At 45.5% G+C, this 26,067-nt stretch overlaps 1 protein-coding gene across 1 annotated transcript in view; it reads right to left on the bottom strand.

Moving 5' to 3' along the window:
* dnai3 (dynein axonemal intermediate chain 3) overlaps positions 1-26,067 on the bottom strand; it is a gene marked incomplete at both ends in the record, with an annotated part of 73,732 nt that overhangs the window by 9,914 nt on the left and 37,751 nt on the right. The window contains 7 exons of the mRNA XM_083647401.1: positions 10,631-10,718; positions 12,674-12,810; positions 15,528-15,650; positions 18,282-18,373; positions 18,547-18,751; positions 19,366-19,496; positions 25,766-25,826. Of these exons, the coding sequence (XP_083503527.1) occupies positions 10,631-10,718; positions 12,674-12,810; positions 15,528-15,650; positions 18,282-18,373; positions 18,547-18,751; positions 19,366-19,496; positions 25,766-25,826 (837 nt within the window). The remainder of the gene's footprint in view (positions 1-10,630; positions 10,719-12,673; positions 12,811-15,527; positions 15,651-18,281; positions 18,374-18,546; positions 18,752-19,365; positions 19,497-25,765; positions 25,827-26,067) is intronic.

Here is a 26,067-nt window from a genome sequence, read left to right as displayed (position 1 = left end):
AACGGGCGCAAACGGGGCCAGCTGCATGCGCTCTGTAAATAACACATTTTCTGTCACATCGTGGTTCATTGTGGTTGTTATATAATTATGAGAACATGAATTAGCGATCTAACTAACCTCCTGTGCTGCCGAGTGCCGACAGCCTGCTCTGTTTGCTGTCCGAGTGTCCATCACATAGATAACACCTCCCGCTTTATCTCCCGCTGCTGTTTGTTGTTGTTGATATGTGGCCTTATTCCACACGAGCGGCAATTGAATTGAATCGTCCATAATCTTGACATCAGATCATATCTATATGCCAAGCTAGGCTGCTAAGCTAACAACACAACAGAGAACGAGTCAAATCTGACCTGCCCCGGATGGGCTTACAGTGCTTATGTTCTTCTTCTGTGGTTTATCTTCTTCTGTTACCAAACAGAAGCGCTTCTCACTGCTTCTTCTGAAGCACATCCTGGGCAGGTCAGAGTTGACTCTCTTAGATTAGTTAGTTAGATCGCTAATTCATGTTCTCATAATTATATACCATAATGAACCGCGATGTGACAGAAAATGTGTAATTTACAGAGCGCATGCAGCTGGCCCCGTTTGCGCCCGTTATAGTCTGTTTGAGGATGCTACTCCGAGCTCAATATCCTCTGTGGGCAGCCGAATGAAACCAAAGTTATTTGGGTGAGTAAAACATCCTATTCTAAGCTGGAAATAAGGTCTGTGGTGTAAAAAAACGAAATTCTCCTTTAAGGAGCGACCCTGGACAGAAATTCCATACATGCAGCACCCTTCAATAGGGAGGGCTATTAATCACATTTTACCTAAGTCCCAGCCTTTCTGATGTGTGTTTTTGTGGATGGGGTGGGGGGAGCAGCCCCTGTACTTGGCAGCTCATCTGAGGGCCGAGGGGCAGTGCTGTGATGCGCTGCTGACAGATCGCCCTGCTCCGGGGGCCTGCTCTGGATCTCCAGTGATGATGAGAGAGCAGACCAGAGGGGAAGAAGCAGGGGGCCGGAGGGGAGAGGGAGAGAGAAGAGGAGGAGAGAGCCAGAGGTGAAAGTGAAGAATGGACGGGAAGGAGAACACAGAGGAGCGGCGCTTCAGATCCCCGGGGGCCGGGCCTCACACAACGCGCCCGACCCCCCCCCCCCATCTCTCTCCTCCCCCTCCACCTCCATTGCTCTGTCACTCAGGACTAGACTATTTCATTTTAATAAGGCTAATCCCTCTTAGAGGTAAGCTGCTCATCACCTCTCTCCCTCTCTCTCCCCCTAGCACTCCTTCTCGCTGCTCCCTTTCGATCTCTTCCAGAAGAGAGCAATCTCCTCTCAATGCGAGGACAGGATGAGGCTGAGGGTTAGCTCCGCTTGATAGGAGAGAAAAATGTGAAAGGTGAGACTGAAAAGGGGCCTTGACGGCAGCTGCGGTCTGGATCAACGCTCTGGTTTGATAAGTTGTGCAGGTGGCACACCTTTACCAGCGCTCCTGATTCATCCTCCAACCAGCCTTTAACATTGTGGCGATATCACACTCCACGACAACTTTGTTCTCTGGAGAGGAAGTGGAGCGATACGGTTGGTATTTTAGTATATGATATGATATCGCCCGCCTCCAGTCCAAGAGCTCCTCAGCCGAGTTCACCTGCTTGTTGAGGTCAAGTTCTTGTCAGCAGTAAAAGTGAGTTCACCTGCTTGTTGAGGTGAACTTTCCCTGAAGCTGATGAGGAACCAGCTGCCCTGACCTCTTTTCCTAAGCCTAAAGAGAAGATCGCCCCCAAAACAGAATGCACAGACTGATGGTCCAGTGATCTTGGACAGGCCAACTAAGTACAAATACTTTGTTACTGTACTTTGATTGGATGTTTTTTTTTAACTTGGGTAGGATTTTCAGGTATCTGTACTTTTCTGACAACTATTTACTTTTACTCCCTACAATTTAATACAAATATCTGTACTTTCTACTCCTTACATTTTCAAAACAGGCTAGTTACTTTCATTTTAATGCATGACAGACAAATATGATGTAATGTTGTTTGTCTCTTAGTACCTGGAAAGATCTGATCCAGGTGAAATATCAAAGACTGCAGGATACTGCACGTCCTGGTGGCTCACCTGGTAGCACGCATACGATGGAGGCTCGGGTCCAAATCCAACCGAGGTCCTTTGCCGCATGTCATCCTCTATCCTCACCTTTCCTATCTGCGTACTGTCCTCTCTAAATAAAGGCAGAAATGCCCCCAAAAAATGATCTTAAAAAAAGACTGCAGGATATTTTTCAGGCTCTTAAGTCTGGTAAAGAACTTCCTAATTGTGAAGCGCAACTTTCTTTTTCAAATCACACACTCATATTCCTTTCTTATCTCCTTCTTGTCAGACCTACTTCAACAGTCACAGATCAAGGTTTAAAGCTACAATATGAAAACATAACAAGAGGAAGTGGGTTATAGCTCACTTGGATAAACATGTGGTTGTTGTGCGAATGCGATGTTCGAAGGTTGTTGGGTCATTCCCTCCTTCAGGCAGCACCAGTGATGCTTTATTATCATCATCAGTAGTTTGAACACTGATAGAAATAAGCTGATGTAGGAGTCTAGTCAGTCTCTGACTCTAGCTCAGTCAGATAAACAGCTGCTCAATTGTTCAATTCCAACCTGTCTCACTCTTTATGCTCTGTGTTGTTGTCAGTGTGAACACAGTGTGTTGAATTCAGAAGGTGAGCTCTTAACAGTTCATAGCTCGCCAGGATGAGTCACTGTCTGTCGCTACCTGACAGGTGGATTATTGGTTCTATTCCCGATGGAGGAGACATATTACAGCAGAGATGGAAAAAGTACACACTTTCTTTACTTAAGTAGTTAATTGTGTAAAAAAGATTCTGGTAAAAGTACTGATTCAACTAAATTACTCAAGTAAAATTAAAAAAGTACAGGCTCTGAAATGTACTCGTAAAACATATTTTAAGATGCATAAAGACTATACTTTGATTCATAATTTGTGTATGTTTTCCCCCACAAAAAAGGTGCACATAATGCGTGAAAGCTGAGTCAATTTTGAAGTTGTGAGTTCGAGCCTCTGTCAGTTTTGAATGGCGGCAGCCAGAGCAGAGGAAAGAGTCATTTAAAGCCCTGAGAAAACCTGCTTTCCCAAGTCTGGCCTGGTGGCACAGAGAGTTGGCTTGCTGCCTAGTATTATTGAGACCTCAGTCATGTTTGAGGTCGTGGGTTCGATCCTCAGTCAGTTTTGAATGTCGAGAGCCACAGGAAAGAGTCATTTAAAGCCCTGAGAAGAAATGTAATCTACTTTGACAGTTATTTGGTGTTATTAACCTATTTCAACACCCACAAGCAGACTATTGGAATATGGTGTTGGGCAATTTGAGGAATTAGCATAAATATACAATTTCACTTTTGTCTGTGTGGCTGAGTGGTCAGTGCAGTCTGAATGTACCTGAAGGGGGCCTGGCTCTCCTTTGAGCGAGAGACCTATAGAGTGAGTGTGAGAGAGAGAGAGAACAGAGGTCGGCCAAAATCCCGCTGTAAAAAGTTTGACCTGTCTGGTTAAAAAAAGAAAAAATCGTGGTCAGTGCAGTCTGAATGTACCTGAAGGGGGCCTGGCTCTCCTTTGAGCGAGAGACCTAGAGAGCAAGTGTGTGAGAGAGAGAGAACAGAGGTCGGCCAAAATCCCGCTGTAAAAAGTTTGACCTGTCTGGTTTAAAAAAAAACATTTCAGCCATCAATCAACATAAATCTGGTGTGTGTGTGTGTGGGTGTGGGGGGGGGGGGGAGTCAGAAAGCCAAGCTGCACTAATTTCACACCATAACCCTAATCCTAACCACATTTCTTTTTACCCCCCCCCCCCCCCCCCCCCAGGCCCCCTTCAGGTACATTCAGACTGCACTGACCACGAAATGTTTTTTTTTTAAACCAGACAGGTCAAACTTTTTACAGCGGGATTTTGGCCGACCTCTGTTCTCTCTCTCTCTCACACTCACTCTATAGGTCTCTCGCTCAAAGGAGAGCCAGGCCCCCTTCAGGTACATTCAGACTGCACTGACCACAAATTTTTTTTTTTTTAAACCAGACAGGTCAAACTTTTTACAGCGGGATTTTGGCCAACCTCTGTTCTCTCTCTCTCTCACACTCACTCTATAGGTCTCTCGCTCAAAGGAGAGCCAGGCCCCCTTCAGGTACATTCAGACTGCACTGACCACGATTTTCTTTTTTTAAACCAGACAGGTCAAACTTTTTACAGCGGGATTTTGGCCGACCTCTGTTCTCTCTCTCTCTCACACTCACTCTATAGGTCTCTCGCTCAAAGGAGAGCCAGGCCCCCTTCAGGTACATTCAGACTGCACTGACCACTCAGCCACACAGACAAAATTTAAATTGTATATTTATGCTAATTCCTCAAATTGCCCAACACCATATTCCAATAGTCTGCTTGTGGGTGTTGAAATAGGTTAATAACACCAAATAACTGTCAAAGTAGATTACATTTCTTCTCAGGGCTTTAAATGACTCTTTCCTCTGGCTCTCGACATTCAAAACTGACTGAGGATCGAACCCACAACCTCAAACGTGACTGAGGTCTCAATAGTACTAGGCAGCAAGCCAACTCTCTGTGCCACCAGGCCAGACTTGGGAAGGTAGGTTTTCTCAGGGCTTTAAATTACTCTTTCCTCTGCTCTGGCTGTCGCCATTCAAAACTGACAGAGGCTCAAACTCACGACTTCAAAATTGACTCAGCTTTCACGCATTATGTGCACCTTTTTTGTGGGGGAAAACATACACACATTATGAATCAAAGTATAGTCTTTATGCATCTTAAAATATGTTTTACGAGTACATTTCAGAGCCTGTACTTTTTTAATTTTACTTGAGTAATTTAGTTGAATCAGTACTTTTACCAGAATCTTTTTTACACAATTAACTACTTAAGTAAAGAAAGTGTGTACTTTTTCCATCTCTGCTGTAATCTGTCTCCTCCATCGGGAATAGAACCAATAATCCACCTGTCAGGTAGCAACAGACAGTGATTCATCCTGGCGAGCTATGAACTGTTAAGAGTTCACCTTCTGAATTCAACACACTGTGTTCACACTGACAACAACACAGAGCATAATGAGTGAGACAGGTTGGAATTGAACAATTGAGGAGCTGTTTATCTGACTGAGCTAGAGTCAGAGACTGACTAGACTCCTACATCTCCTACTATTTGCACTATGTTGTAAACGGAGTCCACAGCACAAGAATTTCACACGTGATACTTGTACCATGGAGTGACAATAAAAATCTTGAATCTTGAATCTTGAATCTTGAATCAGCTTATTTCTATCAGTGTTCAAACTACTGCTGATGATTAAAAGAGAGCATCACAGGTGGTGCCTGAGGCAGGGATTGAACAAACTACCTTTGAACATCACACAACATCCACGTGTTTATCTGAGTGAGCTACAGCCCAGTTCCTTCTTACAATGCTTTCATATTGTAGCTTTAAACCTTGATCTGTGAGTGTTGAAGTAGGTCTGACAAGAAGGAGATAAGAAAGGAATATGAGTATGGGATTTGAAAAAGAAAGTTATGCTTCTCAATTAGGAAGTTCTTCACCAGACTTAAGAGCCTGAAAATCTTCAGTAAATATCCTGCAGTCTTCTTTTTTTTAAGATTATTTTGAGGAGTTCTGCATTTCTGCCTTTATTTAGATAGGACAGTAGGCAGACAGGAAAGGTGAGGATAGAGAGAGAGGGGATGACATGTGGCAAAGGACCTCGGTCGGATTTGGACCCGAGCCTCCATCGTATGTGCTACCAGGTGAGCCACCTGGACGCACGGTATCCTGCAGTCTTTGATATGTCACCTGGACCAGATCTTTCCAGGTACTAAATTGACTGGGATCCAGTAGATCTGGATCCTGATTGATCTGTGTGAGGCCACCAAACAGGTTCCCTCAAGTCAGGGAGTGGTGTGTGTGTGTGTGACATATTTTTTATAGTGTCCCCCATAATAAACTTTTTTGTGTTTTTTGTGATATTTCACATTTAAAAACAAAAGAAGAGTACCTCAATGTGCCATGTATTGTTGTACTTTAAGATATTTTGATGAGAAGTATGTTTTATGGGGTATATTGCATCGGGTGAAATACACCCGACGTTAGTGATGGTGTGACTTTAAATCACGGTAGTGTTCTAGGGTTAAGAAGCTTCTTTGTTGGGAAACTCAGCCATTATCAATTTCTCATCTTGCTGCTGATTCCTCTGATCCATGTCCACTGCCAAGGGTATAAAGACCATGTGCTAAACTGAGGGACTGCTGGTTACACTTCAAGCCTTGGCAAGTGGCACACCCATCAAAGTCTGAGGACCCAGAGGGAGATGTTTCAAAGGTGTAGTTGATGTGCAGATGATTGAATGGCAAATGATGACAACGGTTTTATGATGGGCTTTTTGACACTTAACAAAAACCTTTTCTCTAGTGGCAAATAAATAAGAAGTTACCCTGGCCCAACAGTCAAATCACCTGGCCTAATGGACAAGGTGTATGATTTTGGATCAGAAGACTGAGGGTTTTAGTCCCTTTGTGGTAAACTTTCTAGTTCAGCAATTCCAGAAGTTTCTTTTAGAGCTTCAGGCATTATAACTGTGATTGGTAGTAGTTGTCAGTTTGTGACATGGTTTTTCCACGAAAAAGGTGCACATAATGGGTAAAAGCGGGGGGAGTGCGAGACGAGAGAGACAAACAAACAACGTTGCATCATATTTGTCTGTCATGCATTAAAATTAAAGTAACTAGCCTGTTTTGAAAGATGTAAGGAGTAGAAAGTATAGATATTTGTGTTAAATTGTAGGGAGTAAAAGTAAAAAGTTTCAGAAAAATAAATACTCGATAAAGTACAGATACCTGAAAATCCTACTCAAGTACAGTAACAAAATGAGAGTTTACGGAAGTTCTACCAGACACGGAACTAGTTACGTCATCATTATCAATTATCCAATGTCAGCCTGCCATCTCTCCAAGCGGGCTGTTTAAAAGGGGGTGTTCCCTCCTACCTGTCTGATGCTCTTTGTATCTGTGCGCAGTGTCAACCCACCACCTCCCCGGCTTCCACCCCAGTACCACCAGGGTAGACCTCTTCTCCCAAAGGGGGAGGGTTCTGTCGCCCCCTAGCTGCCAAACTCATGGCAGGTCCGCCGTCACGTGGCTGATTCCCCTTGGGTCAAGGGGCCCTCCGCCAAAGACTTTCATCACAATAAATATTGTTAAAGTTGATTTGGTGTTGTGTGTAGTCTCTAAGGTAGAAGTATTAGTTACTTCCCATCTCTGGGTTTAGGCATGAGGAGTGATGATTGGTTAGGTTAATATCAGGGTAAGAAAAAGTCCACAATGAAAATAAACGTTTTGATTGACTTTATTCATGGATATAAAGACAATAAAAGATCCAAGGGATAGCATGTAAAAGTGTAAACACTTATTTCCAACATCGTCCATGATGTTTTCTTGTGTTCTCTTGTGTTCTCAACCTCGATGATTTTTTAAATGTACTGTATGTATTCCCGCTGGGCAGTTGCATACATATATTTTTTTTATCAATGATCAAATAAATTCAATCAACCAATCAATCAAAAGGCTTATTTCGGGGGTGGGGGCAGGGGGGGTGTGAGTGGGAGGGGGGGTTGGTGGTTAGGTGGGAGTGGAGAGGAGGTGGGGGAGGAAAGGAGTGGGGGGAAGGTGAGGGGGGGTTAGTGGTTAGGTGAGGGTGGAGGGGGGTGGGGGAGGATAGGGTGGAGGGCACTGGGTTAGATAGGGGGGGGGGGGGGTAGGGGGTTTGTGGGGGGACACTGAGGGGTGGGTAAGGGAGGAGGGCACTGGGTTAGATAGGAGTGGAGGGTAGGTTGTGGGGCACTGGGGGGTGAGGGGAGGAGGGGGGAGAGAGGAGGGGTTGTGGGGTGATGGGGGATGAGGGGGAGCGGAGGGGGAGGGGTGGTGGGGGGGGTGGGTTGGGGGGGTGGGTGCCCTGGCAGAGGGGTCGAACCTAGCGTAGAACGCGTTGAGTTCGTCCGGCAGGGTGGGTGACGTGCTGGGGTTCTGTCGTTTCACCCCTTTGAAGTCTGTGGCAGCATGGAGTCCACTCCACAGGTGTCTGGGGTTGTTAGTGTCCAATTTTGACTCCAGCTGCTTTCCATAATCTCTCCGTGCCTTTTTTATTGCAGTTCGGAGGGCATATTGTGCCTGCTTGTATTGTTCTATCTTTAGGCATTACCAATCGAAAACCGATTCAATCCATCGCCTATAGGCCTACATTCCCCCTTACTAAAAGAAATGTCCCCATAGTTGTGACATGTAATTCAGACATGCGCACAGTTAAATCGCCACCTACCGGCAACACAAAACGTGGTTTATCTCGAGAACCGTTCGTCCCATCGACTTCAAACTTTGCGGGTGCCCTGCTGGGGAGCCGACAGAGTGCAGTGCTGAATTTCATGCAATTTGACCAATTGGGGGGAGCGGTGCAAGCAGGGGGATGATGGGATGTGAAGAGTGGGAGAGCATGATGTTAGTAAGAGATAATACTAAATTCTGTGCCACCTCATAGTATGTGCTGCTCTGAAAGCTTCGGGGGGTGGAGCCACCTCATAGTATGTGCTGCTCTGAAAGCTTCGGGGGGTGGAATCCAAACTGTTGAGAGCTTTGAAATTGGAAAATGAAAAGGGGTCCAGAGGGAACATTCCAAAGTAGTGCCCTGGTCACCTGATCTCTTATAAGGTCGAGGGTCAACTAATGAAACCCACCACCAGAGGTTTTAAAGAGAGAAACACAGCTTTGCCCTATCCTGCACCTTTTAGATTAGCTGTTGATTATTTTAGAGGTGAGCAAGATAATCCAGGGTCTTGTCTGAGGGTAAAGAAAGACACAAATTATTTTTTTCCTTCTGAGAGGGAAAATAATCTACCTTCAATACATATAGGAATATGTATTGAAGGTAGCCTGGTATTCTTATCAGATATTCTTATCGTCTTTTTCAATGGATGTCAATCTGTTGTTCCGCAGGACAAGAAAAGCGGGTGTCAAACAAATCCATGGCGGCAGAGAATTATATGTACCCCCGCTGTCCTTTTCTCAGCGGCAGCCACTTGACTCTGCTTTCATCTGCTCATATTTTTTTGCCTTTAGTCTGTGGTCATGGAGCAATAAGCAGCCACTCCTGCACGGCCTGCGACGTGTGTGTGTGTGTGTGTGTGTGTGTGTGTTCTGTGTGTGTGTGTGTGTTCTGTGTGTGTGTGTGTGTGTGTGTGTGTGTGTGTGTGTGCATGTGCATGTGAGTGTGTGTTCTGTGTGTGTGTGTTCTGTTTGAGTGTGTGTGCGCGTGTGTGTGTGTTCTGTGTGTGTGTGTGTGTGTGCGTGTGTGTCACATCTCTGCCCCTGCAGCTGGGGCACAGCTTAGATGAACATGTGTGAAATGTGCAGAGATTTAGATCTCCCTGTGCAGCAGACCCCTGCTCCACCCGCCCCCCCTGCCCCCCTGCCCCCCCTCCACACCCAGCATGAGCAGCCAGGAGGCCGGCCAGAACAATGCCAAGGCAATGGCTTAATTCGCCAGGCCAGATTTACAGCCCCTCCTGCCCAGCACCTGCTCGCATTGTTTCCCAGGATTTGGCTTGAAAACTTCCAACAATTGGTGATAAAAGTTGGAATGCAGGCATCCACCCCGCCCTTCTATAGCCACCCCCCCATTGCTGGAGATCTCCTCTCTTCTGTGTGTTAGGTTTGGGAAATCTCTCGGGCTTAGATGAAGAAATCAACTGAGGAAAATCTGACACCATGAATACCCCGCTTGCTTGTGGGGGTCATTGGGTTTACAGCCGTTCTGTCGCTGCTGCCCGCATTGTCCAGCACTTTCCCCCAGTGGCCTGAACGCAACGCAGAGCTGAACCCGTCGCTATATCGTCTGCTCAACTTCAAACACAGCCAATATTCAGGTTGCGCGCTAGCTGATGCCACTGCACCACGTTCTTTGCATCGGCTATTGCAGTAATAAATGGCGAACACAACTTTTGGATATAAGAAAATATAATAATAATAATAATAATAATAATAATAATAAGTATGAGAGATTCCAAGATTGTGCTTGCCTATCAGCAAGCACAATAATTAAGGTGAAGCGAGGGTGAAGCCACTCTATATGTGTGTGTGTGTGTGTGTGTGTGTGTGTGTTGACTCGCAGAAGGCAGCATTCCTGAGCTGGCCTGGGAGAAAGTGAGAGGCTCCAGAGAGGAGGAGGGGGTGGGTGAGAGAGGAGGAGGGGGTGGGTGAGAGAGGAGAAGGGGGTGGGTGAGAGAGGAGAAGGGGGTGGGTGAGAGAGGAGAAGGGGGTGGGTGAGAGAGGAGGAGGGGGTGGGTGAGAGAGGAGGAGGGGGTGGGTGAGAGAGGAGGAGGGGGTGGGTGAGAGAGGAGAAGGGGGTGGGTGAGAGAGGAGGAGGGGGTGGGTGAGAGAGGAGGAGGGGGTGGGTGAGAGAGGAGAAGGGGGTGGGTGAGAGAGGAGGAGGGGGTGGGTGAGAGAGGAGGAGGGGGTGGGTGAGAGAGGAGGAGGGGGTGGGTGAGAGAGCTTTGAGGAGGGGACGGGCGCAGAGCAGAGGCCCCCTTTGTCACCCTGGGGCCGTGCCGGTGCCTCGGGGGCCATATGGACGCTTGCCTCCTCTCCTCGGTGTGCAGAGCCTCTTCTTCTCCTCCTCCTCCTCTGTGACACGAGCGTCCACATGAATGAGTCATGGAGAGGGTGTTTCATCTGTCCATCACCGCCCCATCTCACTTCCGCTGAGGGCCCCCCCCCCCGACATGACCGCTTACCCCCTACACCCTCCACTTACCACCCCCACCCTCCACCACCACAAACCTCTGTTTTTCCAATCTCTCCACTTCTCTCTCTTCTTCTCATTGTCTCTTGTTTCACCATCTCCCACCAACTTTCACTTCTTCTCCCTCCCAATCTCTGCCCTTCTTTCTCTCTCTCCCCCTACGGGGCATCTCAGCACAGAGCAAAAACAGCTTATGCGGTGACCCTCTCTCCCTATCGTCTCTTCTCTGGCAGGACCGTGGCTGTCAGTGCTGACTATGGCTTTGACCTGAGATGGACCCGCCATGTCCTCATGTCCTCCAGCTGTCCTCATGTTCTCCCCAGTGAAGGAGCGAGGCTAATGAGGAGACCTTAGTATTGGTGTATTATGGTAAGCTGTGCTCCATCGCTACATCTGAGACATTGAATGATCTTGTCATGGGAATGGACAGTGTGTCAGGTGTGGACAGTGTGTGGGAGTCGGTGCTTTGTCATTTCAGCCAGGCTGCCCACTGGAATGATCAGAGAAATGAAATAAGGCATTCGGAAACTCATCAGTTTCTGAATGTTGCTTCTTTTCAAGAAAAACGGTAGAAAAAAAAGCCCGTGACAACCTTTCAAGACTGATAACCAAAATACCCATTTATCCATTCACACTGTACATAACTCTGGTTATGTACTGCACTGTGGTGCAGCGCTAGATTCCCTGCCTACCAACACGAGGGTCGCAGGTTCGAGCCCCCGTGTTACCTCCGGCTTGGTCGGGTGTCCATACAGGCACAATTGGCCGTGTCTGCGGGTGGGAACCCGGATTAAGGGTACGTGTCCTCCTGGTCGCTGCACTAGTGCCTCCTCTGGTCGGTTAGCACCTGTTCGGGGGGCGGGGGAACTGTAGAAAATAGCGTGATCCTCCAACGTGCTACGTGAAACTCCGCATGTCAGGTGGAAAGAAGCGGGTGGCGACTGCGCATGTATCAGAGGAAGGATGTGCTAGTCTACAACTCTTCCCAGATCGGCAGATGGAATTGGCAAAGTTAAATGAAGACGGGGGGAATATATATATATATATATATATATATATATATATATATATATATATATATATATATATATATATAATGTATATATATATATAAACAAAATGTATTGCCAAACAAACACACTTTTGATAAAAGAAAATTGTCATTTTATGTATTCTGTGAAATTAGTCTAAATATCTTTAAAGGACGAATGAAAGATCCTAACTTCATTGCTTGTTTATTGGGGAGGTTTACCTCTCTGCTAATGTAGGGATGTTTCACAAGATGCTGCTGCAGTGCAGATCAATGGTGTAAATCAATAGCAGGCGGCCATGGGCCGATTAATATTTTATATGAGACATGACATGAGCCATATTATATTAATATACATATTGTATATAACGTACTTTTCTACAACAAGCAGTTACAGGACAAAACAGATAGGAGTCATGAAATTAAAGAACCATGAAATGATTTCCTGCCAAGTTTAGGTCCTTGGGCCATTCCAAAATGTATTTCATTACCTGGAGCCTAGGGGATCAGCGGGGAGCAGGGAGCTAATGGATGGCATTACCCAGTAACTAGATCTCTGATGTGTGGTCCACGAATCCCTCTTCCAAGGACTGTCTAAATGTCAATGGCAAAATCAAATTCTCAAAACATATACAGGAAGGGTGTGTCAATGTTTTGAAAGCTGCTTTTATTAACAAGTTTCATACTTATAAGTGACCTAAGTAAGAATGTGTGTGTGTGTGTGTGTGTGTGTGTGTGTGTGTGTGTGTGTGTGTGTGTGTGTGTGTGTGTGTGTGTGTGTGTGTGTGCGTGCGTGCGTGCGATCACATGTCTTGTGTGTTGTCAGTGGCTGGCAGCAGGTTGGAGCCCTGCAGGATGGGCTTCTCCAGCGCCAGGTACTGCTCATACAGCTTCCTGTCCTCCTCGTCGAGCTGCCCCAGAGTTTTTACAGAGGGGACAATCTCCTGGGGACAAAACCCAGAGTGAAACTGGAGTCACACAGAGCCAGAGAACAGGACTTTCTAAGCTAGATCTGATATTTTCCCCTCGTTGAAGCAGGAATGATAAAGTCCAATCTGGATCACACAATGTTATAACTCTTCTAGGACTAAGTGTGTTTCACCCAGGTCGCCTCAGTATCTTGATAATTTCATTAGCAAAAATTTACAATATAAACATCTGGACCACTATTCATATCGTTTCCTCTCGCCTCAAAGGAAATGCTTTTTGAGAGGAAACTTTTCATTGTGCCACACACCTTTCACACCATTCACCAGACTTGCGTTTCCCTGGCAACGTGACTGAGAAATAATCGACTTGTGAATGGAGTGGTTAAGTGAGGGTTTGTTTAATGATAGTTTCCTGTAATGACTTTAAAATTTCACTCTAATCACGGCGAGATGAGACAAATCCAAACAGATACACAGAGAAACACACCAAAGGCGCACACAGGCAGAGACGCACACATTGACACACACAGGAAAACAGTAATCATACAGCATTGTTTCTTTTAAATTCCTGAGGTGACTTGTCCTCGTAAGGTATTTGACCTTCAAGTTAATTGGGGTGTTCGCGTCTGGCTGGGAACGAGATGTAACTCAAATGAACGCCTGCAGTTGTGCAGATAAAGTGCACTTTGGTTTCTTGCACCATTCTGACACAACAGCATAAGCAAGACAACAGAACCATCATGTCTCCTGTTGGTGGAAGAGATGAGAAAATAACCACAAACATGGAAACAATGGCGGGATTACTGCAGCAAAACAAAACGGATGCTGTGTTCATAATCACTATGCATTCCCTTGGCGAGTTAAGAGTATCATTTGGATGAGTAGTTTACAATGAACTTCTCTGTGTCAGGATTTATTCAGTTGTTTACAATTAGATTTGATGAGCATTTTCAATCCCAACCCATCCCGTCCCAAGAGACACTAATTCACCAAATATTGAACCACACACTATGCAGAAATCTAGCATAATTCCCACTAAAGCGTACGTAAAAGGTGGCAGCTACCCTGCTCCTATGCTACTGCCACATGAGAGCATAGAGACACTGCGGAGCGCGTCATCATTCAGAAACCACGCCCAAAACAGGGAAAAACAAAAACTCCCCCCCCAATCCTGGTGTTCTCCTATGTCATGTGTTGAACACAAAGATCATATATACAGAAGATGAACACTCCAACTTACTTCCTTGACAGCTAGCTCCACATTTTTCTTCTGGCCAATTCTCAATGGCCTCCTAGTTTTGCTTGGGAGTGGCGTTTTTTTTACATTTGTTGTCTGCGCAGCCCACCACACAACAGCTTTTAGCTATGTTTATTTCAAGGAAAATGACGCTGGTGTTTGGAAGTGAATGGAGAGCTTTCCCCCGTGATGGGCGTGGCCTATTTCATGCAGTGTCTCTATTCATAGCTTTCAAGGGGCGTTACGTGCTGCCGGGAACGCCCACCTGGTGGTCAAAAAACAAACTTGTTCATTCGCTGCCAGCCGCGTTTCTCATGCTGTTTGTTCAGCCGTTTGTACACACGTCTTTGCAGCCAACATTTCATCAAAGGTAAGCTCAAGTAACGTTACAATAATGATTAAAATACCCCGTTAACGTTACTTGAGCTTACCTTTGATGAAATGTTGGCTGCAAAGACGTGTGTACTTTGATGGTAGCCATTTGCCCTCCCCAGCGACTGAACCACGTCTAATCGCACAAATCCACAACCTCCTCCTTTCTGAGTTTTCTTTCTCCGACGGCATTCTGTAAAAGCACAAGCCAGGCGTGTCTCCTCGTCGGTTAGTGCAACCGATAGCACAACAGGTATCCAGCATTTTGGCTGAACAAACAGCGTGAGAAACTAGTGATTCGGCGGCAGTGGAATGAACAAGTTTTTTGACCACCAGGTGGGCGTTCCCGGCAGCACGTAACGCCCCTTGAAAGCTATGAATAGAGCTCAACAGTAACCATCCACCTTTTCTCAGCTCCTTCAGTTCCATTCATTTTCTCCATAGGTGTTTCAAAAAAAATCCTTTTTTAAGCCTGGAACCAAATCAACCAGCCACCTGCTGAATCGTGAGTGACCATAAAACATTTCACTTGAAGCAAAAAATAAAATGTGTTTTTATTTCTTATTTTTTGCTCCAAATTGTTGAGCTCTATAGGAGGCTGGAGTGCATTATGGAAGGTTTGAGAGCTTCCACTCTAAGAGATGCAGCTCCGATAGTCAGCTGAAAGCCAACAATATGACAGACTGCCAGGCACTGGCTGTCAATAAGCACACTCTCCCCCGTGCCCAGGATCAAATAACCATCTGGATGAATTAAACATGAGAGGAAGGGGGAGAGATAGAGATAGAGAGAGAGAGAGAGAGAGAGAGAGAGAAAGAGAAAGAGGGGGGGGGGGGCTTTCCCAGCTGTTACAATCTCAACTTTGCCGAATTGGTGTAAGCATTTTTAACTGAGTTGATAAAAGCCATTTGCAAGTCTCACTGTTATCAGAGGTGTGCTCACCTATACTAGTGGTTCTCAAAATGGGGTTATGTCAGGGCAGAGGATCAGTCTTGCTCAAGGGCAGGTTGATGGCAGTTATTGATGGTGGAGAGAAGTAACTCTCATTCACTTCACTTCATAGATTCAAACCTGCAACCCTCCATCAACAAACCAGCGTCCCTGGATAAGAAAAACATCTCACTGTTTTCTTCTTGAGTTCCTCGGCGTCCATCTCCCTCTTCTCTTGGGCCCATATCTCCTCCCTCTTGGCAAAATACAGCAGCCTGTCTACCTCTGTCTCAAAGTATCTCCTCACATTCAGCCTCTGCACATAGAGAGAGGAGAAGGGTCTTGGTTAGCAGTCCCAAGGTAATGTATATAGATGATTAAAAAAGGTTCAGAAGTTTGGAGTAATGTTGTCAAAAGTATCAATAGTATTGAGACTAAAAATCTGGAACGAATACAATACTCATTTACAACAGGTATCGATAGTATGATTAAATATTGATACAAAAAATGTGAAACACAATACTCATTTGCAACAGCATCGATACCAGCAGTGCTTTCTCTTAATGAACAAGCCCAAACCTTTAAGCCCACGGCACACCCACAGCCCCCTAGCCAGCCCACCCATAGAGACACTGCAGATTTTTTACATTAGTTGTCTGCGCAGCCCATCACACAACAGCTTTTATCCATGTTTAATTCAAAGAAAATGACGCTGGTGTGTGGAAGTGAATGGAGAGCTTTCCCCCGTGATGGGCGTGGCCTATTTCATGCAGTGTCTCTATATCCACCTACCCACCCTAATCCAGACTCCGCCCCCCAACACCACCCACATTCCCCTAGCCACTAACCCAGGGGTTCGCAACATTTTTTGGCTCGTGACCCTATTTTGACGTCGCAAAAATCTAGGGACCTGTGACATTCAAATTCCGGTACACCATCGATGATGTCATCAGTGACATCGTCAGTGATGTCACATAGTATGCTTCTGTTTCCCTGCAGAATTCTGACTTTAATCTGAGAATTCTGAGTTTAATCTCAAAACTCTGACTTTATTCTCAGAATCCTGATTTATAGTTATAATCTCAAATATTTTCATCTAAATAAAAATAAATAAATTAAGAGTCACTCACAATGTTGATTGAGGCTATGGTCCATTGATGGAAGCCTTTGCAGTATAGTGACATTATGTGACATTAGTAAATAATGTCACATAATGTAACACTGTTTGGATGTCACCTGCAATTACCACTCATCGCCATAGGTGTCACCCAAGAGAACAAAGCTGAAATCTTAGAGATTATCACTTTAAACTCAGAACTAAAAAATAAGTAAAAAAATTAATAAATCGCAAGCGGCCCTAATCATCTTCAGTAGTATTTAAATTGGGTCTGGTGTAAAAAATAAAAATAAAATGAAGAAATAAATTAAAATCGAAATTTCAGGCGACCCTTTTTGAATTCCAGGCGACCCCACTTAGGGTTGCGATCCTAAGGTTGGGAACCACTGCACTAACCCTACCCACCCCTCGAATCCAGACTCCTATCACCTTCCTATCCATACGGCCCCTTTTACCTTCACTCCACCACTACAGTATAGCTATGAATCATAAAACTGGACAGATTTCAATCACATTACAGCTCAGGCCCGGCTCCGGGATCAAGTGACTGAGGGGGCAGTTAAAAATTGTGAGGGGGAAAATTGAAAATAATGAAAGAAGTAGGGCGTGCACATCCGCTTGAAGGAGGTCAGGTGCAGGACAAAAGGCAAATAAACTTAGAAAATAAATAGAGTCCGCACACTGATATTTGTCAGCTCCCAGGTGAGTTTATTTAACGTTTCGACCCAAAGGTCTTCATCAGAAATGAAGGAGGAAGTAGGAGGAGCACTCATATACATACCGGGACTCAACACTGTTGATAAGTACGGTCTTATCAACATACTCAGTTGGTACAGTTAATCTGGGACCTTTCTCCCTCTTATTGACCCCTTTTCTTAAATTAATTTGAACTTTATTAAGATAATTTTTGCTACCTTTTGTCCAACGCATATTTGTTCTCCTCTACACACTGTTGATTCTTTTTTGCTGTCCCTGATCTCAGTGTAGGTAATCCTGACCATGGTCTAGAGACTGTGGGCCTCTCTTTTTTCTCTATGTAATTCTACCTGGTGCTTGTTGGTGGTTATACTGTGTTGTCATGACTATTAGTGTTTTGCACACCTCATGGCTAATGAGAAACCTCCTTGAGGCCAGTATCTAGAATACTGGTCTCATTTTATAACTATTAAAGATATTGTTGGTTTTCTATGTGACCCAACACACTACCTACACTGCTTACACTGAATAGATTTATATAATGTTTTCTTTTCTTTTCTTTGGGTTTGCATTTATATAATGTCAGTTGTTAGTAGTGAAGGTCTATACACTCTGTACTTTTACTTACATGCAAATGTATACCGGTATCTATGTATTGTTCTGTATGAGCATTGATTGACACAAATGTTTTCACCTGTCTAGTTGTCTCTCCACCAATCGGTGTTGAGTCCCGGTATGTATATGAGTGCTCCTCCTACATTTCTGATGAAGACCTTTGGGTCGAAACGTTAAATAAACTGACCTGGGAGCTGACAAATATCAGTGTGCGGACTCTATTTATTTTCTAGGCAAATTGAAAATAGCCATGGTAGTTCTACCCCTCGCCAAAATGTTGCCTAACTTTGGAGCATTATTTAACCCCCTTCCTGACAAGCTAGATGAACTGTCAACACATCAATGCAGTAAAAACAGAAACGCGCAGAAGTTGTTTACATCCACAAAATGTGACTATACCTCACTCCAATCTTGATGAAGAGTATGTCATTGTTTTTGCAAAGAAAACAGAAACATCATACTCTTAACTAATCATGTACTCTTTTAAGGTGAATACAGGAGGATGTTGGACCGTCTTACCTCATGACTGGAACCGCTGTGGAGCATCCGTGGAATTTCAAGAATATGAAGCATTCCAAGGTCATCAGACACAGCCAGGAAGTGCAGCTTGTCTGTGGAAAAAGCAACATAAAAGCAGTAAATGAGCTTCATATCTCTGAACACACTTGTCATGTAGGTGAGCATAGTTTCATGTGCAGGGTGGGGACCTTATATTTACAGTCCATGGTGGGGACTAACGGAATAAAATACTGTATTTTACAGTTCAAATTGGTGAAGAACTCACGGGAGAAAATCCAGGGCTTCATGCAGGTGATCTTGGCCGTGGTGACGTTGTGGACCTGCAAGGGTTTGTGGGTTTTTTCCAGCAAGTCCCACACCTCAATGTCGCCGTCCTCCTTCCCGATGAAGAAGACAGCCGGTCGGGATTGGGACCAGTACCCCGTGGTGTACAGCTGCTCAGAGCATGCTGACTGCAGGATGGGGCCTTGCTGGATGACGCAGGATAGTCAAGGGATTTGAATGGCAGTCAATCTTGCATGTTTATCAGTTTCAGCTTATGCATCGGCTTGTAGATCAGGGATGGGCAACTTTGATGATATAGAGGGGGCCACACAAAATGTCCTGGCTACCAGAGGGCCAGATTGTGACCGTGCACTTCCACTGGTAGCCTACTGTAACCCCATCACTCCCAATTACCTAATTATAGCTACTAATTCGATGAAAAGGACAAAATATACTGGTAATCAAAGTTTATTATACCAACATTATATTTATATGTTCACATATATTTAGTAATGCCATGTTCAGGGACGTAGAGTAAAATAAAAACACTGATTTGGGTGGTCTAACCTAGTTTGTTAGTTAGTGGAGTATTAATGCTTTCTATAGTTTTCTAAGTATGCTACATTTAGTTTATTCACCCAAAACGTCTGCCTTGTAAATAAAATAAAAAAGACCAGTTGCCCATCCCTGTTGTAGATGGTCACCGACTGAAATCAGGTCGAGAATAACTTTGAATGTTAATCCTGAGAAATCAAATAAAGTTAGAATCAGTTTATTTTGTTGCTGAGCTACTTGTTGGTGAAGCAATGCATGTTGTTACCATGACGTCCTCCTTCCAGATGGCGAACTTCCAGCCCCCAACTGTCAAAATGATGTCTTTGAAGAAGGGCGAGCGTTGCACCGTATTCACCCACCAGTCATGGGTGCAGAAACAATGCACAGGTTTGGCAGCTGGGAGTGAGGACAGACAGAGAGATACGTTGTTGTGTTTGACAGCCACAACTCTGCTGCCCCAGGAATCACAGTTAACCTCCAGAAGACAAAAACTGCACAAAGTAGTGACAGAGTGTAGGGGCATTAAGTCAGAAGCAAAGGAGAAAGAGGAAAGATTGTGTGTGTGTGTGTGTGTGTGTGTGTGTGTGTGTGTGTGTGTGTGTGTGCGCGCGTGCGCACGTGAGCATTTGTGTGTGCGTCTGTGCCTGCAAGCTTAATCAGTGCTTTAATCAAAGTTGGGTGCAATAACAGAGTGCTGGCCAAATAACCTGTTGGTTCACAGGGAGTTCGTATAATTGAATTTCCCTTTAATGCTTATAGCTGTTTTCCCTTCATTATTCATGAATTGAACACTAAACATGCTGAGGAGCACCAGGGTCATCAAATGCAACTGGCCTTAATGATGACTGACTTAATGATGGTTATAAAAATAGGAGGAAAAAGTGTAATAATTAGGAGGCTGCTGATGTTGTGATCTTTTCAGTGTCAATTGTTTGTTTTGTCTCTAGGCTGCAGCACTTTTGTGGACAACCTCCAATTAACTACTGCTCAAACAGACTGTAATTGTACAATGTTCAACACTACAAGTATTGTTGGAGTCTCCTCAGAAAACATCCTGGGGTAAGGAAATTATGGAAACATTTTAAGGCAATGTACTGTAGCGTAGATAGATCAGGGGTATGGTAGGCAACCTGCGGCTCTTTAGCCCCTCTCCAGTGGGGCTCCCTGTAGCTTTGACAAAAAATTATATGGAAATTAATAACTTACTAGAAATGAATTCTAGTTGCACTCAGCTCTGCTGCTCCAATAACCATGTCCGTTTCTTTCACTGGTGATCGTCTTCACAGTGCCCAGCTGTAGCATCAATTGTGATGTAACTCGAGCCATTGTGACATCACTGGTGATGTCACAATGTCTATGTGAGAGGACTTCTTTAGTGTTTTATGGCAGTGGCCATCCTTTATGTTGCATTACCACCTGCTTCTCGATTTGTCCATCCACTGTTTCCCTACATTCTGTCATAAATTTCAACGTGGCGTGGTCACTATGGGCTGATGACCTCATCATCGATGACATCACAATTGCTCAAGTAACATCAACAATGACATCACAATTGCTTGAGTGACATCACTGATGAGATCGCTGATCACACAATTGCTCATGTGATGAGATCATCACTGACATCACAATTGCTCATGTGATGAGATCATCACTGATATCACAATCAGTCCTCCAGGTCTTGGCGTTGGCCCCTCTTCTCGGCATCGCAAGCCGCAAACTTGGTGGCCTGCTCACCCAGTTCTTGACGAAGACTCCTCTTCTCGGCATCGCAGCTTGCAAACTTGCTGGCCTGGTCCTCCAGGTCTTGGCGGAGGCCCCTCTTCTCGGCATCGAGCCCCGTCTTCTCAGCATCACAGGCTGCAAACTTGGTGGTCAGCTCCTGCAGATGTTGGCGGAGTCCCCTCTTCTCGGCATCGCAGGCTGCATACTTGGTGGTCCACTCCTCCAGTTTTTGGCGAAGGTCCTTCTTCTCGGCATCGCAGGCTACAAACTTAGTGACCTGCTCCTCCAGTTTTTGGCGGAGACTCCTCTTGTCTGCATCGCAGGTTGCAAACTTGCTGGCCTGGTCCTCCAGGTCTTGGCGGAGGCCCCTCTTCTCGGCATCGAGCCCCGTCTTCTCAGCATCACAGGCTGCAAACTTGGTGGTCAGCTCCTGCAGATTTTGGCGGAGTCCCCTCTTCTCAGCATCGCAGGCTGCATACTTGGTGGTACACTCCTCTAGTTTTTGGCGGAGACCCCTCATCTCAGCATCGCAGGCTGCAAACTTGATGACCTGCTCCTCCAATTTTTGGCGGAGACTCCTCTTCTCGGCATCGCAGGTTGCAAACTTGCTGGCCTGGTCCTCCAGGTCTTGGCGGAGGCCCCTCTTCTCGGCATCGAGGCCCGTCTTCTCAGCATCACAGGCTGCAAACTTGGTGGTCAGCTCCTGCAGATGTTGGCGGAGTACCCTCTTCTCGACATCACAGGCTGCAAAATTTGTGGTCTGCTCCTCCAGTTTTTGCCGGAGGTCCCTCTTCTCGGCCTCGCAGAATGCAAACTTGGAAGCATGCTCCTCAAGTTTTTGGCAGAAGCCACTCTTCTCTGCCTCGCAGGCAGCAAACTTGGCTGCCTGCTCCTCCAGCTTTTGGCGGAGGCCTGTCTTCTCGACATCGCAGCCTGCAAACTTGATGACCTGCTCCTCCAGTGTTTTGTGGAGGCCCCTCTTCTCGGCATCGCAGGTTGCATACTTGGTGGTGCACTCCTGCAGTTTTTGGCGGAGGGCCCTCATCTCGGCATCGTAGGCTGCAAAATTTGTCGTCTGTTCCTCCAGTTTTTGCCAGAGGTCCCTCTTCTCGGCCTCGCAGGATGCAAACTTGGTTGCCTGCTCCTCAAGTTTTTGGCCGAGGCCACTCTTCTCGGCCTCGCAGGCTGCAAACTTGGTTGCCTGCTCCTCCAGCTTTTGGCGGAGGCCCGTCTTCTCGGCATGGCAGGCTGTAAACTTGGTGGTCTGCTCCTCCAGCATTATTAGGAGGTACTTTTTCTCGACATCAAGAAAATCTCTAAGCCATATGATGGAGGAATGGAGCCTTATTAGGCCCCATTCCTGGTCGTAACCGTCTGGGGCCTCCATGTGAATCCAGCCCTGGTTGTGACCTTTTGTTCCCTCCATAATATAACTCATACCTAGAATTGGTGATGAGAATTGGTGAGATCTTGATTTACAATGGTTGCACTATGCTACTTATAACCTCTGCAGGGTAGCCTCTGCAGGGACGATTTATGATGTCACTGATTATGGAAAAATGACTATCACTTTATGATAGAATTGGTGGTCACCAGTGATGTCACTTGAGCGATGAAGATGTCATCAGTGATGTCACTCCAGCAATTGTGATGTAATCACTGAGTGATGCAATCAGTGATGTCATCAGTAATGACATCATCACCGATGACATCACAATTGCTCGAGTGACATCACTGGTGACATCACAATGACATCACTGGGTGACATCATTAGGGAGCAGTAGCAGGGGTAGCAGGGGTATCCCAAACGTAGCTGGATGTCCGCACTGATGATGTCACAATGTATATGACGTCATTAACATATTGTGGAGGGCTGTGTGAAGTGATTGTGACATCATCAGTGTCTATGACGTCAATTCTGACTGGCGGCAGCAGCTATGGAGGATTCACGCTTGTTCTAACTATAACTGGAATTTCTGAAGTTTTGTGAATTTATTTTTGCTGTAAAATTGTGGGAACTGGCAAATATTGCAATCTGAGGAACCTGTTTTGCCATTTTTGCGGAGAAATCGCATGGATTTTGAAAAATTGCAAGCCCCCGCAAATATTGCAGAGATTGGTTGTGATCGCAAAATCACAATTTACTGAGGGACTGAAAAATACACTTATTAAAATATGATTATTAAACTGACCGGGGGACATTTATTCCAGTGTGAGGATTTTATTTATTTTTACTGTTTGTTTAATTTGTCCGGCACCTACCTTCTGTGACTAGATGTGCGCTCTACCTTTCTCTTCACTGAAAAATAAGCCCCCACATTATGACAGCATTATGACATCATTTGTGATCTTATATGACATCACTATAGACCTTATTCGCTAAACCCGAACAGCGCCATATTGTTGACATACCGTCCTGCAGCTGACAACTATAGTAACGGCCTTATTGTCGTTTCTGTTCCATTACAAAATTGCAATAGTGATGACAGCAATAAAAAACCCAGAGTTGTTGTTTGTATGCTGCCGTTAATGCCTGTAATAATAAACAAAAGAAAAAATGAGGTGAACAGACTTTGCTGTGAGGAGCTGTCAGAAAGTTTCACCTGTCTCTCCCAACTATCCACACACCTCTCCTGTGCTGACGTATCCTCCGTCTCGCTCCCTTCACGTCTGTGGACGGTAGAGATAGAAACAAACCACGGGTACTTTATTGCTGTCATTACTACAGCCATGCCTAATGCAGGTCACCATCCGAACACAATTGGAACGATACAGGTAACGCTAACGGCGGCTAGCTTCCTATAAACGCTGCTCTCACATAGGTTGTCACTTAAAGCTGCAGCGCTATGTCGAGAATATGGCGGCGGTGGGCGTGCCCGTACGTGAGTGACGTCAATCGAATAAGGTCTATAGATGGTGGAGTTTCTCAGTCTATTTGTTCTGATTTTTGGCAACGACAACTAAAGGTAAAGGTAAAGTCCCACTGATTGTCACACAATGTGTGAAATTTGTTCTCTGCATTTGGGGAGCGGTGAGCGGAAGCGTGCGCCGCGCTCGGGAATCATATGGTGATCTAACCTCCCAAATCCAACCCTTTGATGCTGAGTGCCAAGCATGGAGGCAAATGGGTCCCATTTTTATAGTCTTTGGTATGACTCGGCCAGGGATCGAACTCACGACCTCCCAGTCTCAGGGCGGACACTCAGACCACAAGGCCACTGAGCTGGTTGCTGATTGCCTTTGCGCAGAACACGGCCAGTCCTTTCTTTCTTACTATGAGGGAGGATGTGGTGGAGCGGGTGGTTAGGCTGGTGCATCATGTCCTGAATCAGCTTCACAGTGGTCTGTTCTCTTCGTGTTTGCAGATCAGGTAGATACAAAGAGACGTCCTTGAACCTCGTAATTATTCTACACAGCCCTTTTCTGAACCCTGTCCACGGTGGCTCGTTGTTTAGCCGTACAGCCTACAAGCAGTACACTCCCATATTCTAGACATGGTGTGATCAGTGTGTTATAGATATCGACCAGGGGCCGGATTCACAAAACCTTCTTAAGAACGTCCTAAATTTTCTTCTTGTCATTTCTTACGATCTATCTTAAGAACACATTGGTGAATCTGGCCCCAGGTCTTCTACAGGGAGCCCATTTCTTAGCATCACAGTGAGAAAATCGACGTGAGCATCTCCACTGAGCTGATTGTCCAGGTGGAAACCCAGTGAACATCTCCACTGAGCTGATTGTCCAGGAGGAAACCAGGTATTTTGTGCTTGTCACAACAGGGACAACCTGGCCATTGAGGATTAGAGGTGCTGGCTGGGGAGGGTTCTTAGTGAAGCATACTCTCAGCTCCATTGACTTCCTGCCATTAAGAAGCATATTATTTGCCGCAGCCCATTCCTCAAGCCACCTTGCTTCACCTTCCATTGATGTATCGGTTTCTATGTCAGAGAGTCTAATGACACAGCTTTTGCCTTTGACATATCAGCCAGCAGTATCTGGGCCATTGGTGCATTGCAAGTCTGTCTGAGTAAGCCAGGTGTGGGTGGCTTCAACAAGAGCATTTGTGTGCTATATCCTGGTAAATATGCATGCTGATTCTTGCATTATTTCAGGGCTGTTGCTCCTGGACCTTTCCAAGACATGAGGTTAGGCAAATTGGCCTCCAGTCGCCTATCTGTCTTGGGTTTGGGACTTTTGGGACAGGGCAGATGTTTGCAGCCTTCCATTCATTAGGTACAACTCCCAGTTGATAGGAGCAATTCACTAGATGTGTGACAACTGGTGCAAGATCATCAGCACATTGCTTTAGTAACCAAGGTGGGAGAGCATCTGGACCACTGGCTTTTCTAGGATTTAGTCTTAGGAGGGACTGTTTCATTGCTGCATAACTCACCCAAACTGATAGGTTTGGGGAAGGGAAAGCATGCATAAGTGTTATTTCCAGTCCATGCTTCAGAAAAAGACCTGTTCAGGGTCTCTGCAACATCCATGTTGTCAAATTATTCATCATCGCCCCAGATGTTTTTCGCCCAAGCTCTTTATTGATGGGCTTCTTCTTTTTCAGTTATTGTATTTCATTTGCATAGCAGTTCTTTGCATGTCAGATCAGTCTCTGCACTGTATTTCTCGCTTGCTTCCATTTAGCTGTTTTCCCACTGTTGTCCAAAATCCTCTGTGGGCGTTTTCATGCTCAGTTGATTTCTGCACCTCTTAAGTTACTGCACTTTAATACCGGCGCTGCACCACGTGACGACTCAACTCTATTGGTAGAAAGGTTGACTTGAAAAAACATCTGGAGCCATGCTACTACCCCTATTATATTTTAATTGTCTGGTCCAAACGGGTCCAAGCACAAATTCCCCAGGTCCATTAGGGATCGCGACCCGTGAATACCTCTAATGTCAAGCCTTTAAGCAACAATGATAACGGTACTGCCAACTTACTGTATATCCGTCCAGAGTCGTCCTTCTCCAACTTCCAGTCAGTGTAAACAATCTCCCCATCCTGCCAGCAGTAAAAACATGTAAATAATGTTTTTTGTTTTTTTAGTAGATTTTTCTCAGATTTTCTCCCCAATTGTATTTGGCCAATTCCACCTGCTGTCTCGGACATTGCTCCACCCCCTCTGCCGATGTGGAGAGAGCCATAGACTACCACATGCTTCCTCCGATACATGTGTACTAGTAGTCACCTGACAGTGAGGAGTTTCACCGGCAGGACGTAGCACGTGGGAGGATCACGCTAT

Source organism: Poromitra crassiceps, assembly GCF_964638095.1.
Source record: "Poromitra crassiceps genome assembly, chromosome: 12".
Lineage (NCBI taxonomy): Eukaryota > Metazoa > Chordata > Actinopteri > Beryciformes > Melamphaidae > Poromitra > Poromitra crassiceps.
The sequence above is the reverse complement of the archived record's forward strand: the minus strand, read 5'-3'. Positions and strand labels throughout refer to the sequence as shown.